Source organism: Ovis canadensis, chromosome 23 (assembly GCF_042477335.2).
Source record: "Ovis canadensis isolate MfBH-ARS-UI-01 breed Bighorn chromosome 23, ARS-UI_OviCan_v2, whole genome shotgun sequence".
Taxonomy (NCBI): Eukaryota; Metazoa; Chordata; class Mammalia; order Artiodactyla; family Bovidae; genus Ovis; species Ovis canadensis.
The window spans coordinates 59274835-59290025 of NC_091267.1; the positions used below are offsets into that span (position 1 = coordinate 59274835).

The following is a 15191-nucleotide window of genomic DNA, read 5'->3' on the forward strand; positions in this document are numbered from 1 at the left end:
CAAGATACTCCACGTCAAAGAACAAAGGAGAAGTGGCAGTGAGTCGGTAGGAGGGATGCAATCGCATTTATATCAAACCCTACACCCTCCAGAGACTCTTGCAGGGCACAAATACTGTGCGCACCAGGACGCGGGGTAAAGGGGCAGTGACCCCCACAGACTTAGCCAGACCTGCCTGTGAGTGTTTGGGGATCTTGTGTGGAGGTGCTGGTCAACAATGGACTGCCACAGGGACAGGGACACTGGCAGCGGCAGTTCTGGAAAGCCTGTGTCGCATAAGTCCTTTTGGAGGACAACTCCAGCCCTATCATAGAGACTGGGCCACCTCAGGCCAAACAACTAACAGGGAGGGAGCACAGCTCCACCCATAAGTAGAAAACTGGATTAAAGATTTACAGAACATGACCCTGCTCACCACACCAAGATTCAGTTTTACCACAGCCAGTCCCTCCCATCAGGGAGTTTGCACAAGCCTCTAAACCTCATCCATCAGAGGGCAGACAGAAGAAGCAAGAACTACAATCCCATGGCCCCCAGAATGAAAACCACAACCAAAATGGTCACATGGATCCAGCCTTGTGTAACTCAATGAAGCGATCAGCCATGTGGGGCAGGGCCACCCAAGATAGATTGGAAATGATGGAGAGTTCAGAGAAAGATGGTCTACTGGAGAAGGGACTGGCAAACCACTTCAGTATTCTTATCTTGAGAATCCCATAAACAGTATGAAAGGGCAAAAAGACACTATAAGATAAGACCCCCAGGTCAGCATGTGTCCAATATGCTACTAGGGTATATTGGAAATCTGGTCCCATCACTTCATGACAAATAGAAGGGGGAATAGTGGAAGCAGTGACAGACTTTCTCTTCTTGAGCTCCAAAATCACCACAGATGGTGACTGGAGCCATGGAATTAGAAGATGCTTACTTCTTGGAATAAAGGCTATGACAAACCTAGGCAGTGTATTAAAAAGCAAAGACATCACTTGCCAACAAAGGTCTGTATAGACAGAGCTATGGTTTGTCCATGGTAGTCATGTACAGATGTGAGAGTTGGACCACAAAGAAGCCTGATCACAGACAAATTGATGCTTTCAAATTCTGGTGGTGCAGAAGGCTCTTGAGAGTCCCTCGGACAGCAAGGAGATCAACCAGTCAATCCTAAGGGAAATCAAATCTGAATATTTATTGAAATGACTGGTGTTGAAGCTGAAGGTCCAATTCTTTAGCCACCTGATGCAAAGAGCTGACTCATTAGAAAAGACCCTGATGCTGGGAAAGATTGAGGGCCAGAGGAAAAGGGGGTGACAGAGGATGACATGGTAGGATGGTATCATTAATTCAATGCACATGAATTTGGGCAAACTCCAGGAGATGACAAGGGACAGGGAGGCCTGACATGATGCAGTCATGGGGTTGCTAAGAATCAGACATGACTTAGCAACTAAACAACAACAATGCTACTGGGGAAGAGCAGACAAATAACTAGAAAGAATGAAAGGGCGAGCCGAAGTGGAACTGATGTCCAGTTGTGGATGTTGTGTCTGGTGGTGAAAGTAAAGTCCAATACTGCAAAAAACAGTATCATAGAAACCCGGAATGTTAGGTCCGTGAATCAAGGTAAACTGGATGTGGTCAAGAAGGCAAAGGCAAAAGTGAACACTGACATTTTAGGAATCAGTGAACTAAAATGGACGCAAACGGGCAAATTTAATTTAGATGACCATGATATCTACTACTGTGGGCAAGAATCCCTTGGAAATAAAAGAGTAGCCCTACAAGTCAACAAGAGTCCAGAATGCAGTACTTGGGTGCCATCTCAGAAATGACAAAATGATCTTGGTTCCTTTCCAAGGCAACAATTCAGCATCACAGTAATCAAAAACTACGCCCCAACCCTGGTAACTCAGCTGGTAAAGAATCTGTTTGCAATGCAGGAGACCCCTGTTCAATTCCTCAGTCAAGAAGATCCACTGGAGAAGGGATATGCTACCCACTCTAGTATTCTTGGGCTTCCCTGGTGGCTCAGCTAGTAAAGAATCTGCCCTCAATGCAGGAGACCTGGGTTCAATCCCTGGGTTGGGAAGATCCCCTGGAGAAGGGAACGGCTACCCACTCCAATATTCTGGCCTGGAGAATTCCATGGACAGAAGAGCATGGAGGGCTACAGTCCATAGGGTCTCAAAGAATCAGACACGACTGAGTAGCTTTCACTTTCCACTTCCACTTTTCACACCCCAACCCCTAAAGCTGAAGAAGCTGAAATCGAACAGTTCTATGAAGACCTGCAAGACCTTCTAGAACTAACATAAAAAATGATATCCTTTTCATCATAGAGATTGGAGTACAAAAGTAAGAAGTCAAGAGATACCTGAGGCAAGTTTGGCCTTGGAGTACAAAATGAAGCAGGGCAAAGGCTAACAGAGTTCTCTTTGCCAAGAGAACATACTGGCATACATAGACAATACCAGATGGTCAATACTGAAATCAGATTAATTATATTCTTCGTAGCTAAAGATGGAGAAGCTTTATACAGTCAGCAAAAACAAGACCTAGGGGTGACTGTGGCTCAGATCATGACTCCTATTGTAAAATTCAGACTTAAATTGAAGAAAATAGGGAAAACTACTAGGCCATGCCTAAATCAAATCCCTCATGATTATACAACAGAAGCAACAAATAGATTCAAGGGATTAGATCTGATAGACAGTGCGCCTGAAGAACTACAGACAGAGGTTCATAACACTGTACAGGTGGTGGTAACCAAAATCATCCCAAAGAAAAAGAACTGAAAGACAGCAAAATGGTTGTCTTGAGGAGGTCTTACAAATAGCTGAGAAAAGAAGAGAAGTGAAAGGCAAAGGAGAAAGGAAAAGATATCCCCAACTGAATGCAGAATTTCAGAGAATAGCAAGGAGAGATAAGAAAGCATTCCTCAGTGATCAATGCAAAGACATAGAGGAAAACAACAGAATGGGAAACACTAGAAATCTCAAGAACACTGGAGATATCAAAGGAACACTTCATGCAAAGATGGGCCCAATAAAGGACAGAAATTGCAAGGACCCAACAGAAGCAGAAAAGATTAAGAAGAGGTGGCGAGAATACACAGAAGAACTGTACAGAGATAAAGCCATGCACCTATGGACGCCTTATCTTTGACAAAGGAGGCAAGAATATAGAATGGAGAAAAGACAATCTCTTTAACAAGTGGTGCTGGGAAAACTGGTCAACCACTTGTAAAAGAATGAAACTAGACCACTTTCTAACACCATACACAAAAATAAACTCAAAATAGATTAAAGATCTGAACGTAAGACCAGAAAGTATAAAACTCCTAGAGGCGAACATAGGCAGAACACTCTCCAACATAAATCACAGCAGGATCCTTTATGACCCACCTCCCAGAATATTGGAAATCAAAGGAAAAATAAACAAATGGGACCTAATTAAACTTAAAAGCTTCTGCACAACAAAGGAAACTATAAGCAAGGTAAAAAAGACAGCCTTCAGAATGGGAGAAAATAATAGCAAATGAAGCACCTGACAAACAAATAATCTCAAAAATATACAAGCAACTCCTGCAGCTCAATTCCAAAAAAATAAATGACTCAATCAAAAAATGGGCCAAAGAAATAAATAGACATTTCTCCAAAGAAAACATATAGATGGCTAACAAACACATGAAAAGATGCTCAATATCACTCATTATCAGAGAAATGCAAATCAAAACCACAATGAGGTACCATTTCCTGCCAGTCAGAATGGCTGCGATTCAAAAGTCTACAAGCAATAAATGCTGGAGAGGGTGTGGAGAAAAGGGAACCCTCTTACACTGTTGGTGGGAATGCAAACTAGTACAGCCACTATGGAAAACAGTGTGGAGATTCCTTAAAAAACTGGAAATAGAACTGCCTTATGACCCAGCAATCCCACGCTGGGCATACACACCGAGGAAACCAGAATTGAAAGAGACACGTGTACCCCAATGTTCATCGCAGCACTGTTTATAATAGCCAGGACATGGAAACAACCTAGATGTCCATCAGCAGATGAATGGATAAGAAAGCTGTGGTACATATACACAATGGAGTATTACTAGGCCATTAAAAAGAATACATTTGAATCAGTTCTAGTGAGGTGGATGAAACTGGAGTCTATTACACAGAGTGAAGTAAGCCAGAAAGAAAAACACCAATACAGCATACTAACACATATATATATGGAATTTAGAAAGATGGTAACGATAACCCTGTATGCGAGACAGCAAGAGACACAGATGTATAGAACAGTCTTTTGAACTCGGTGGGAGAGGAAGAGGGTGAGATGATTTGGGAGAATGGCACTGAAACATGTATAATATCATATATGAAACGACTTGCCAGTCCAGGTTCGATGCATGATACTGGATGCTTGGGGCTGGTGCACTGGGACGACCCAGAGGGATGGTACAGGGAGGGAGGAGGGAGATGGGGAACACATGTATACCTGTGGCAGATACATGTTGATGTATGGCAAAACCAATACAATATTATAAAGTAATTAACCTCCAATTAAAATAAATAAATGTATATTAAACAAACTAAAAAAGAAATAAACAATGAAAAACAAAAAGAACTGTACAAAAAAGGTCTTAATGACCTGGATAACCATGATAGTGTGATCACTCACCTAAAGCCAGATATCCTGCAGTTGAAGTGGGTCTTAGGAAGTATAAAGCTAGTGGAGTTGACAGAATTCCAGCTGATCTAGTTCAAATCCTAAAAGATGATGCTGTTAAAGTGTTGCACTCAATATGCCAGCAAATTTGGAAAACTTAGTGGCCACAGGACTGAAAAAGTCAGTTTTCATCCCAATCCCAAAGAAGGGAAATGCCAAAGAATGCTCGAACTACCACACAACTGCACTCATTTCACATGCTAGCAAGGTAATGCTCAAAATCCATCAAGTCAGGTTTCAGCAGTACATGAACTGAGAACTTCCAGATGTACAAGCTGGATTTAGAAGAGGCAGAGGAACCAGAGATAAAATAGCCAGCATCCATTGGATTGCGGCAAAAGCAAGGGAATTTCAGAGAAACATCTATTTCTGCTTCACTGACTACACTAAAGCCTCTGAATACATGGATCACAACAAACTGGAAAAACCTTAAAGACATGGGAATACCAGACCACCCTACCATGCCTCCTAAGACCACCTTACCATGCCTCCTAAGAAACCTGTATGCAGCTCAAGAAGCAAGAGCTAGAACCGGACATGGAACAATGGACTGGTTCAAAATTGCGAAATGAGTACATCAAGGCTGTATGTTGTCACTCTGCTTGTTTAACTTATATGCAGAGTACATCAGGGGAAGTGCCAGGCTGGATGAATCACAAGCTGGAATTCAGACCGCCAGGTGAAATATTAACAACTTCAGATACGCAGATGATACCACTCTAACGGCAGAAAATGAAGAAGAACTGAAGAGCCTCTTGATGGGTGTGAAAGAAGAGAGTGAAAAAACTGGCTGAAAATTCAACATTCAAAAAACTAAGATTATGGCATCTGGTCCCTTCACTTCATAGCAGATAGATGGGGAAAAAATGGAAACAACAGCAGATTTTATTGTCTTGGGCTCCAAAATCACTGCAGATGGTGACTGCAGCCATGAAATTAAAAGACACTTGCTCCTTGGAAGTAAAGCTGTGACAAACCTAGACAGTGTATTACAAAGCAGAGAGACATCACTTTGCTGACGAAGGTCAGTATAGTCAAAGCCGACTGGTTTTTCCAATAGTTGTGTACAGATATGAGAGCTGGACCATAAAAAAGGCTGAGTGCTGAAGAACTGATGTTTTCAAACTATGGTGCTCTCGAGACAAGATTCTTGAGAGTCCCTTGGATAGCAAGGAGATCAAACCAGTCAATCCTAAAGGAAATCAACCCTGAATATTTATTGGAAGGACTAATGCTGAAGTTCCAATACTTTGGCCACCTGATGCAAAGAGCCAACTCATTGGAAAAGACCCTGATACTGGGAAAGACTGAGGGCAGGAGAAGAGGGCAACAGAGAATGAAATGGTTGGATGGCATCACCAACTCAATGAACATGAGCTTGAGCAAACTCAGGGAAGCCTGCTGTGCTACAGTTCATTGGGTCACAAATAGTTGGACATGACTTAGTGATTGAGCAACAACAATCCTTTATTTCAGATTATGTCTTTCTTAGTTGAGGGGGTTGTTAATATCCCTTTCTCTAATTAACTGAATGGTGACCTAAGTGATAACTACTTGGTTTGTGCATTTTTAATGTCCTTTTTGGCCTGTGCATAGATGCAGAGAATATCCTAGGCCCAGGTTGCAACCCAAAGACAGAATCAGTGTAGCAGCTGTGGGGACAGGAGGAGAGAGAGACAGCAAAGAGGAGCTCGGCCAAGTAGGGAGTCAGGGCTGAAGACTGCAATGTAATCAGACTGGGGAGCAAGGGGGCCTGTCTTAGGGAGACCTTTAGAGCTGGCAAGGAAACTGGGACTTATCTTGCAGGCATGGCAGGAAATGCTGAAAAGACCAGAACATTTAGAAGGCAGGAATTTTAAACCTTCCAGTCTCTTTACATGGTCTTCCCCAATCACATGGGTGAACAGTAAAGGCTACATTTTCCTTTATATGCACCTTCCCAAACCCAGGCCTCAGCCACCACCACAGTGATATCCCCACCAGGCTTATTTTCATAAATTCCAGATCAAATGCTCCCAAAGTACAATGGTCCTGCTTGTTTTGCTTTGCATAGCAGCCCAGTGCAGCTCAACTCAGAATGATATGCTGACCACCTACTTTTATGATCATGATAATAACTCTTCCATAAAGCTCACCAATGTTGTGTTAAAAATCTTCACAAAACTTTTCAAGGATAAGCTGTTATCATGAATCAAAAGTGCCTCTCCTAGAAAATGTAATGATAATCACGATTTATTTTTATTATTGGAGAAACAAAAGATTAAAGACAGTAAACTGTTTCCAGTAAACCACATAATGAACCAATACAAATACTTTATTTCAAATCTTTCAAGTAACAGGCCAATGTTTAATAGCCCAAAATGTGTTAAGAATATGCGCATTGGCTTTTTGGCAAATTTGTCACCAACTACAATTAGACTGGGTCTTTGAGGGTCATGGCCCTTGGCTGACCTGGAGAGCAAGCAGCCAAAGAGAGGGAAAGAAAGAATCTGAGAGGAGGAAGGAAGACAGCAAGAATGAAGAGGCGTGGAAAGACAATGAGTAGGAGAGAAGAGAGGCTCACTTAACAGGGAAATGCCGAGTGATGAGACTAAAAGCACTCTCTGACTCCAACTTTAAAACCACTCCATGTTGAAGAAATGACTTAATGCTAAAGAGTAAAAGAAATTAATTAGTTCAGGAAAGTTCAGACTTCCTCACAAAAACATCCCCAAATTATCATAATTTCCTAGTTTACCTGTTTCTGTTCATAGCTCCCACCTCTGTTAAAAAGTTTTCTTTTCTTACTAGACTGGAGGTGAGAGAGACTGAATGATCACCAGCTCACAATTACAAGTTATAGACAAAAAGAGCATGTTGGAAGCCCTTCCATTTGAGTCATTTTAAGCAGACAAAGAAATCCAAAAGTTGCATGAACATGTGCTTCAGTAAGTTGTTACAATAATGTGAGGCCCTCAGTAGGTCTTTCATTTCTAGAAATGAGCAAATTTTTCACATGATCATAAATCAATCCTGGGCCCAGCAAACATGCCCCACAATACCAAAGTACAACAAAAGGAACCCTATTATAAATCACCCCATTTCCTCAGGGAATATCACTGAATTATTAGAGGCTTCTGTTAAGAGAGGCAACCACAGAAGAGGCACGTCCCACTTGCCATAAAACATCTTTGGCTTCTGTATACCCCAAACAAGCTATACATAGTTCAAACATTTGCAGACAACTGGAAATTTCCAGGGCTTTCCCTCACAGAAAATTCCATTAAGCAGTAATATATTTTCATGACATAATTTGAAATCCTTACGAAAGAGCCATTCAAAATTACACTTAAAATATATGTTTTAATTTTAAAATTTACACTGGAAATAAAAAATCATTTCCCAGGAAATCACAGAAAAAGAAGCAATTCTATCACACTAACACAGAAAGAAAAGGATACTATGTTAATTCAAATAAGATTTGACTATCATGATCAACTCGTCTTCGAAATCAGAGCTGAAACAGCTAAAGCAAATGGCCTAGTCATTGCCCAGTACTGAATGGAAAAAGCAAAACTCTTGATTCCAACTGAACCACTTACTAACTGTGTGACTCTGGCAAGGTTCCAAGCCTCTCTGAACCTGCTTCATCTTCCTCATTCTGTGAAGCTCAAGTGAGATAATGCAAGGAAAGTCCCTAGCAGGTTACCTGGGATATGAGAGTACCGAAGCAAGGGACAAGAAATACAAGGCTGCGAAATAAAGCAATGCACTGAGGTATGACCATCCTTACCACTTTCCAAGACTGAATGCCCAGGAGAAGCCTGTACACTTAAAAAAGTAAGTGTAGAAGTATGTGTTGTTTAAGTTGGGATTTTGTAGAAAGCATCAAGCTGGCATATTAAGCATTAAATTGGCCAGGAGTAAGCAGAATCAAAAGTGACTGCCAATTTCTGGTAGTAAAAAGTTCCAATTTCCATGTCTTCCATAGTCAAATAATATCTTCAGGGAGACTATTATGAAGAGTTTGTATCCTCTTCATTTCTTCAAACACATTCTTTCTGTGGCACTGACTGTGCGAGACACTGACAATATAAACATGAAAAAGACAAGATCCCGACCTGCAGCTAACAAACTGTATTAACAGCTACAGGAGTAGTAATACAAAGCAAGTTATAACACAACCTAGAAAGTGTTGTGCTTGTGGCTTTCACTGATTCAGGGGTGCTAGAAGCACCTATCATGTGCCAAGAGCAGTGCTAGGTGGTACAGGTACAGAGACGAATAATGACAGGAACTCTACTTCCCAAAGAGGTCACAGTCTAGTAGGAAAAAGAGCAGGTGACTATGACAGCATTTCTCCCCAAGCTGTGATGAGAGGAAGGAGTATCTCAGTCTAACTAGAAGAGTCCAGAAAGACCTCAAGAAAAGATGCTGACTGAACCAAGGAATAAAAGGATGAGCAGGAGCCCAGATAGGAGTCGGGGAGAACAAACAACAGCATAGGGCTGAGAACAAAAGAATGTGCACGTCACCTTTGCAGAACAGAAAAGGAGCAAGCTGCTCAAAAACTGAAGGTTGAGGGCATGAGAGAGGGTGAATGATGTGCCAGAAAAGATCAAGAACAGATTATGAAGGGTCCTAAAAGACATAACTCTTTTTAGGTACTAGAGAACCATCACACCAGGGAAGCCAGTGACTCAGTGGTAAAGACACTACCTGCCAATGCAGGAGTGCAGGAGACACAGGTTTGATCCCTGGGTTAGGAAGACCCCTTGGAGGAGGGCATGGCAACCCACTCCAGTATCCTTGCCTGGAGAATCCATGGACAGAGGAGTCTCGTGGGCTACAGTCCATGGGGTTGCAAAGAGTTGAACACAAATGAGCAACTGAGCATGCAAGAACCAACACGGGTTTTTAGCCTGGAAATGAGATCAGTTTGTGTTTTAAAAGATGAATGGGGAAAAATGAACTAGACAGGGAGAAAGACTATGGACAGGAAGGCTGATATATCAGTTCAGGGGAGAAGTGGGCTGACCACAGGGCAATGTCAACACAAAGAAAGAATACATTCAAAGTTATTTCAAAGGCAGAACCAATATGACTTGGAATGTGACTAGATGGGAAGTATAGGGGTAGGATTGCGAATGTGAATTTTGATGCCTAGGTCTTCATCTTGGGAGCCCAGGTAAGAGGAATTACAGAAAAAAATAGGTTTGAAGGATAAAGATGAGATTAGTTTGGGACCTACAGAGTTTGAGGTATCACTGGGACATTGATAGGATGCAAAGTAAGCAAGAAGTCTAGACCTGGAACTCAAAAGAGAGAATTCTGGACTTGACAAACAGAACAGGGGTCACCAACAAACGGACTCACCTTTTATGGGTCATGGACTATTCAGGATTGACTGAATCTATGAATTCTCCAGAAAAAAAATTTTGTATACACTTTCAGGGACTTCACTGACCCACCAAAGACCATTCACAAATCCTAGGTTAAGAACTCTAGCACAGACAGAAGACAAAAAGCAGCATATATTGCAGTGAAGCAGGGGATCAGGAGTAGAACCAAGCACAACCAGTAATCCAAGCATTGAGCAGGTGAAGAGGAACCCTGGAAGAAACTAACAAGTGGCTACAGATTGAGGGAGACTAGAAGAGGCCTCACGACAGCATCAGCAGATGAGAGAATGATGTCACACAGGATCAACACTGCTAGTCACACCCACGAAGTGTTCCCTGGACACATGTATACATAAGGGCTACAGTTTCATGCAATTATATAATCTACCTCCTGTAGGAATACTCTCTCCCAGTGACAGTTTACTGATGAATCCATAAACACTCAGAACTCACTTTCCCTTTTCCTGACAAACACCTCTCTTCCTACAAACTAAAGTTATCCATTTGCGTAATGGGTGACTTTAGATTCAAGTACAATCTTTAACAAAAAATCAGAGCAAACCTAACAGACTTGCATACATAATCCCCAAACTTCATGGCAGCTAGAGCTTCAATTTTCCTCTACTTTGCTTTCAGCCATAGACGAGGAGCAAAAAATAATTTTATCTTCAATTCCTAGACATTATAACCAGTAAGTACTGCCCAGGACAGCTGTAATTAGCAGTTACTATATAACCTTCCAAAGAAAGCCTACTTAAACCTCAGACTACAAAAGTTATTTCTGTCTTTACATTTTTAATTCCCCTGGCACATCAACATCATCAGGCAAAATAATGGCTGAAGTAGCCAGTACTGTTGATACTGATATTTCTAGGAGCCATCAGTGGAAGTTCCCAAGCTTCTGGATTTTTCCAAATGATGAGATTTCCCAAACTGAAAACTCACAGGGCAACAAAAAAGGTCAGCAGAAAATTAAAATGTGCTTTAAGAAAACTTGGATATTTCTAATGAGGTTATGGCCACAAAACACAGCTACTTTTTTCAAACTCTTTAAGAATCTATAAAATCTCCTCTTTTTCCCTCTATCCTTTCTCTTTTTTTTTACTTCTTTCTTCAAGTGATCTTAGCATCTACCAATTTTACTTTTGAAAATAAGCATAAATATTTTTATGTTGTCTGTAAAAGCAAAATCTAAACCATATTCATTTAATTCTTGTCATATATCATCTTCTTTCTGATCTCCCTTCAATCAAAATTACTTTGAAGGTATTTTAAAAAAGATGTAACTTTTTATTTCAGAATTAACAAACTAAAGGTTATAAAATAAATTTCAATTCAAGGGTGCAGATAAATCAAGATTATGATCCTTTTTTCTGAAAAAGAAAAAAGGTCACAGGTAGGCTTAGAGCTAAAGCTCCCATGTCTGCTGGGTGGTATTTTCCATTGCAAGACCCTGCAAATTAGTAAGAAGTCACACAGTCAGACTTGTTCTTTGGCTGGGACAGCAAATATTTACAAATCTTAAAAGAGTAAGCTATTAGCCAGAACTGGAAAAACATATCTTTGTACTTATCTCAACAGTCACTTACAAAAATGCATTTTAGGAGAATTCCCTTCTCTGTATAGAATTAACAGCCTGACATAGATGTGTAATTTCAAAATATGGAAAAACACTGTATTTGTAAAAACACAGATTGGTAATAAAAGGTTCCTTTTTCATTACAACCAGATGCATTTTCAACCTTTTTCCCACCAACTCAAACTCCACCCTCAGCTGGCAAACTTTTCTTCCTGTTTTTATTTTAGCAAGTGATCCTTCTTAAATACTTTTCTACCTCAGTCTTTCTAAAGCATTAGCAATCGAAGGAATAAACCACACTGAAACACACACACACACACAGAAAGAAAAGTAACTTAATAAAGCACCTGGCCAAAGATATTGTCTTAATATTGAGGAATCTCACATTCCAGGTCAAGTTTCTTAAAAGATGCATACAACTATGTTGGAAAAAACAAAAATGAATTTTGAAAGTAATGAAGAATATGACTATAAAATTTATTTCAAATAAGACATTTCAGAGAAAACAGTCTCCTAGAAGAGACTGATGAAAGCTACATTAGAATTGTTAGGACTGGCACAAAAAAAAGCGACGCTTTTGAAAGACAACCAAAAGTCAGAAAACTACATCCCCCAATTTGTAAAAGCTAACAAAAAAGAGGGGCTACTTTTGTGTGAGTGTAGTCAAGCAGCAGCCAGCGCCCTCCCCAAGCATTTCTTTCCCAGCTCAGGAAATGCTGAACTCACCTGCAGGCACAGCAAGCTGCACTGCCTAAGGAGCATGCACTCTGCCTGGGCCCTCCTGGTTTTGCCCTGCACTGGCACGATCACTTTGGGCATGTAACTTAATTGCTTTTTGCCTGTATTTCTTCATCTGAAAAATACAGACAAAAAGAATATCCACCTGCTGGTGTTGTGGTGAGGGTAAAAGAAGTTATATAAAGTGTTTAGCCAGTACCTTGCACAAATTAAGTGCTATGACATGGTGGCTAAAGCTAACCTTCCATTTGAAGTCTTTACAAGGTCACAGACCCAACTTTGGTCTGTTGACAAGCTCCGCCCAAGTGATCTGTTTTCCACACGGCCCTCCTACCTCTGTCTTCAGTGACTCCCCACTATCTGCAGCACACATCTTTACTCGGGAAGATCCCAGGTGATGATCCTTTCCAATGTGAGCTCCAACCTTTCCAACGTGAATTCCTAGCACTACTCCCCAAGACAACTGAAACAGACTGATCGAGCCACTGACCCCTGGATAGTGACTCCATTCCCACATTCTTCTCACTGAATCCAAACTATCGTCACCAAAATCTTTTAAAAACCAACTGGAGCCCCTCTCTCCTAGAATCATCTCAATGATTCCACTTTTCCTTTTATTTCTGTCTGTCTGTCCTGGAAGACTCATCAGCACTTATGGAAGTAAGTGATCAGCTTTGTGTGTAGCTTTGTGCTGTACTAAATCGCTTCAGTCATGTCCGACTCTTTATGATCCCATGGACTGTGGCCCGCCAGGCTCCTCTGTCCAGGAGATTCTCTAGGCAAGAATACTAGAGTGGGTTGCCATGCTCTTCTCCAGGGGACATTCCGGTATGGGCAGCTTCACTCTCCCCAAAACTATTAAATGTGGGACATGGATGATGTACTAAATATTTCTTTCAGTCTTTCTCAATGATATGCCAATATTACGAATTCAAATGAAATTCTCTGAACTATGAGGAAACTCAGTCTTACTTGAACTGTTACCACTGCCGCTCCTTGGCACTTTTTACCACTAATGCCTCTGCACTCCAACTGTAGTGTGGTCTGTTCTTCTCGATTAACATACTGCTTGGGCATTGTGTCCAACAGTTCACTATCCAGCGCAACCTGCTGAGATTCCCGAAGAGCTGCAGTTCTGAAAAACATCATCAGAAGTTATGTTAAAAGTCTTAGGAAAAACTTTATGATAAGTGATAAAGGCTTCCAGTCACTCCCAGCCTGCATCGGTGAACAGTAACACACAAGAGTCTCACAGTAACAAGAGACCAAAAGTGTGGGCCAAGACTTACTCAAACCCTCTCCCTGGCAGTTCCTGGTTAACAAGAAAGTTAAGAAAGGAAGGAAAAGTATTTTAGCTAGAAATAAAGCGCCATTTAAAATTTGTGTTATATCAACAACGTGTTTTTTTTTTTTAATGAACCCTTAAGTACACAAGAACAAACGAGAATTTCATGCTGATTTAATCATCCTAAGGGGGAACCTTTTTCTTAAGTACCAATAACTTCTTAAGGGTTCCCCTGGTACCTCAGTGGTAAAGAATCCACCTGCCAATGCAAGAGACACAGGTTCAAGCCCTGGGTCAGGAAGATCCCCTAGAGAAGGAAATGGCAACCCACTCCAGTATTCTCGCCTGGGAAATCACATGGACAGAGAAGCCTGGCAAGCTTCAGTCCAATGGGGTTGCAAAAGAGTCAGACACAGTTTAGTGACTGAGCACTCACATAGTGACTTCTTAGGTATTAGCAACTCAAACTGACATGTGGAAGACCAGATAAGCTAGTTTTCAACACTGTCCTAACTGTATCATTTCAGTAATCTGCAAGGAGCCTGTGCAGTGTGGTGCAAGCAGCACGCGTGACACGAATAAACCGAAACAACCAACGGAGAAAGGACCAATAACACATGGATTCCTACGAGTTTTGCAAAGACACAACTCTTTCACTTTATAAGTGAAACAGACTTACTCCACACACACAATGCTCCTCACATGATCACAAGCTAGAATCAAAACAAACAACTGATCATTCTGTAGCCACCATGAACTCAGAATATTAAATGAGTATTTCCTACCCTTCCATCAAGTATCTATGTAATTTTTAAAAGAATTTGGACATTTAGAGAGCAAAGCAGTGACAAAAGATAATAAATCTTGTTCTGTTCCCTTTGAACACCGTCTTTCCAATATTATATGGTTTCCTCAGGAGAAGTCTAAGAAAAAATATAGCTGGCACTACTGACACAGAAATGCCACAAGAAACACGTACAATTTATAGAGTACATGAAAACCCACATAATTTCCATGTGAAATTAAAAGATTTGTCACTACTTGGTTAACTAAGATAACCATCTGAGCCAGTCTGGTCAAATTACCCTCGTGGTGAGAAGGCTAATGAGGAAGCCCTTTGAGGTACTACTCATCAGGATGTCACAGCAGCAAGCACACAACCATGATCCTGGAGAGTGTGTGGTCTTACCTAGCCTGCTGTTGCAGCAGATTCAGGTCTGTGCGCACCAGCTCGGTGGCATCCTTCTGACTCAGGAGCATGGCTGAGGAAATAACTGGCACAGGAGGCCTCATCAGGTGCAGAACAAGAGGAGGCTGGGGGTCCTCATGCTTCCGCAGGTTACTTAAAACTCTTTCTTTAGCTGAAAAAAAATTGTCATTTTGCTGATAATGGCTACCACTAGGTCATAATGAACTACATAATTACATAGTCTGTTACCTTCATAAAGAATACTAAAGATCTGAAGAATAGCTCTTTAAATCACCAGAG

General features: G+C 41.2%; 1 protein-coding gene across 2 annotated transcripts in view; it reads right to left on the reverse strand.

The window, feature by feature from the left end:
- The window catches only part of EPG5 (ectopic P-granules 5 autophagy tethering factor), a 128390-nt gene that overhangs the window by 41226 nt on the left and 71973 nt on the right, over nucleotides 1–15191 (reverse strand). For both annotated transcript variants that reach the window (XM_069569067.1, XM_069569066.1), the window contains exons 26-27: nucleotides 14892–15063; nucleotides 13390–13552 (exon numbers count right to left, since the gene is read on the reverse strand). In XM_069569067.1, the coding sequence (XP_069425168.1) occupies nucleotides 13390–13552; nucleotides 14892–15063 (335 nt within the window). The remainder of the gene's footprint in view (nucleotides 1–13389; nucleotides 13553–14891; nucleotides 15064–15191) is intronic.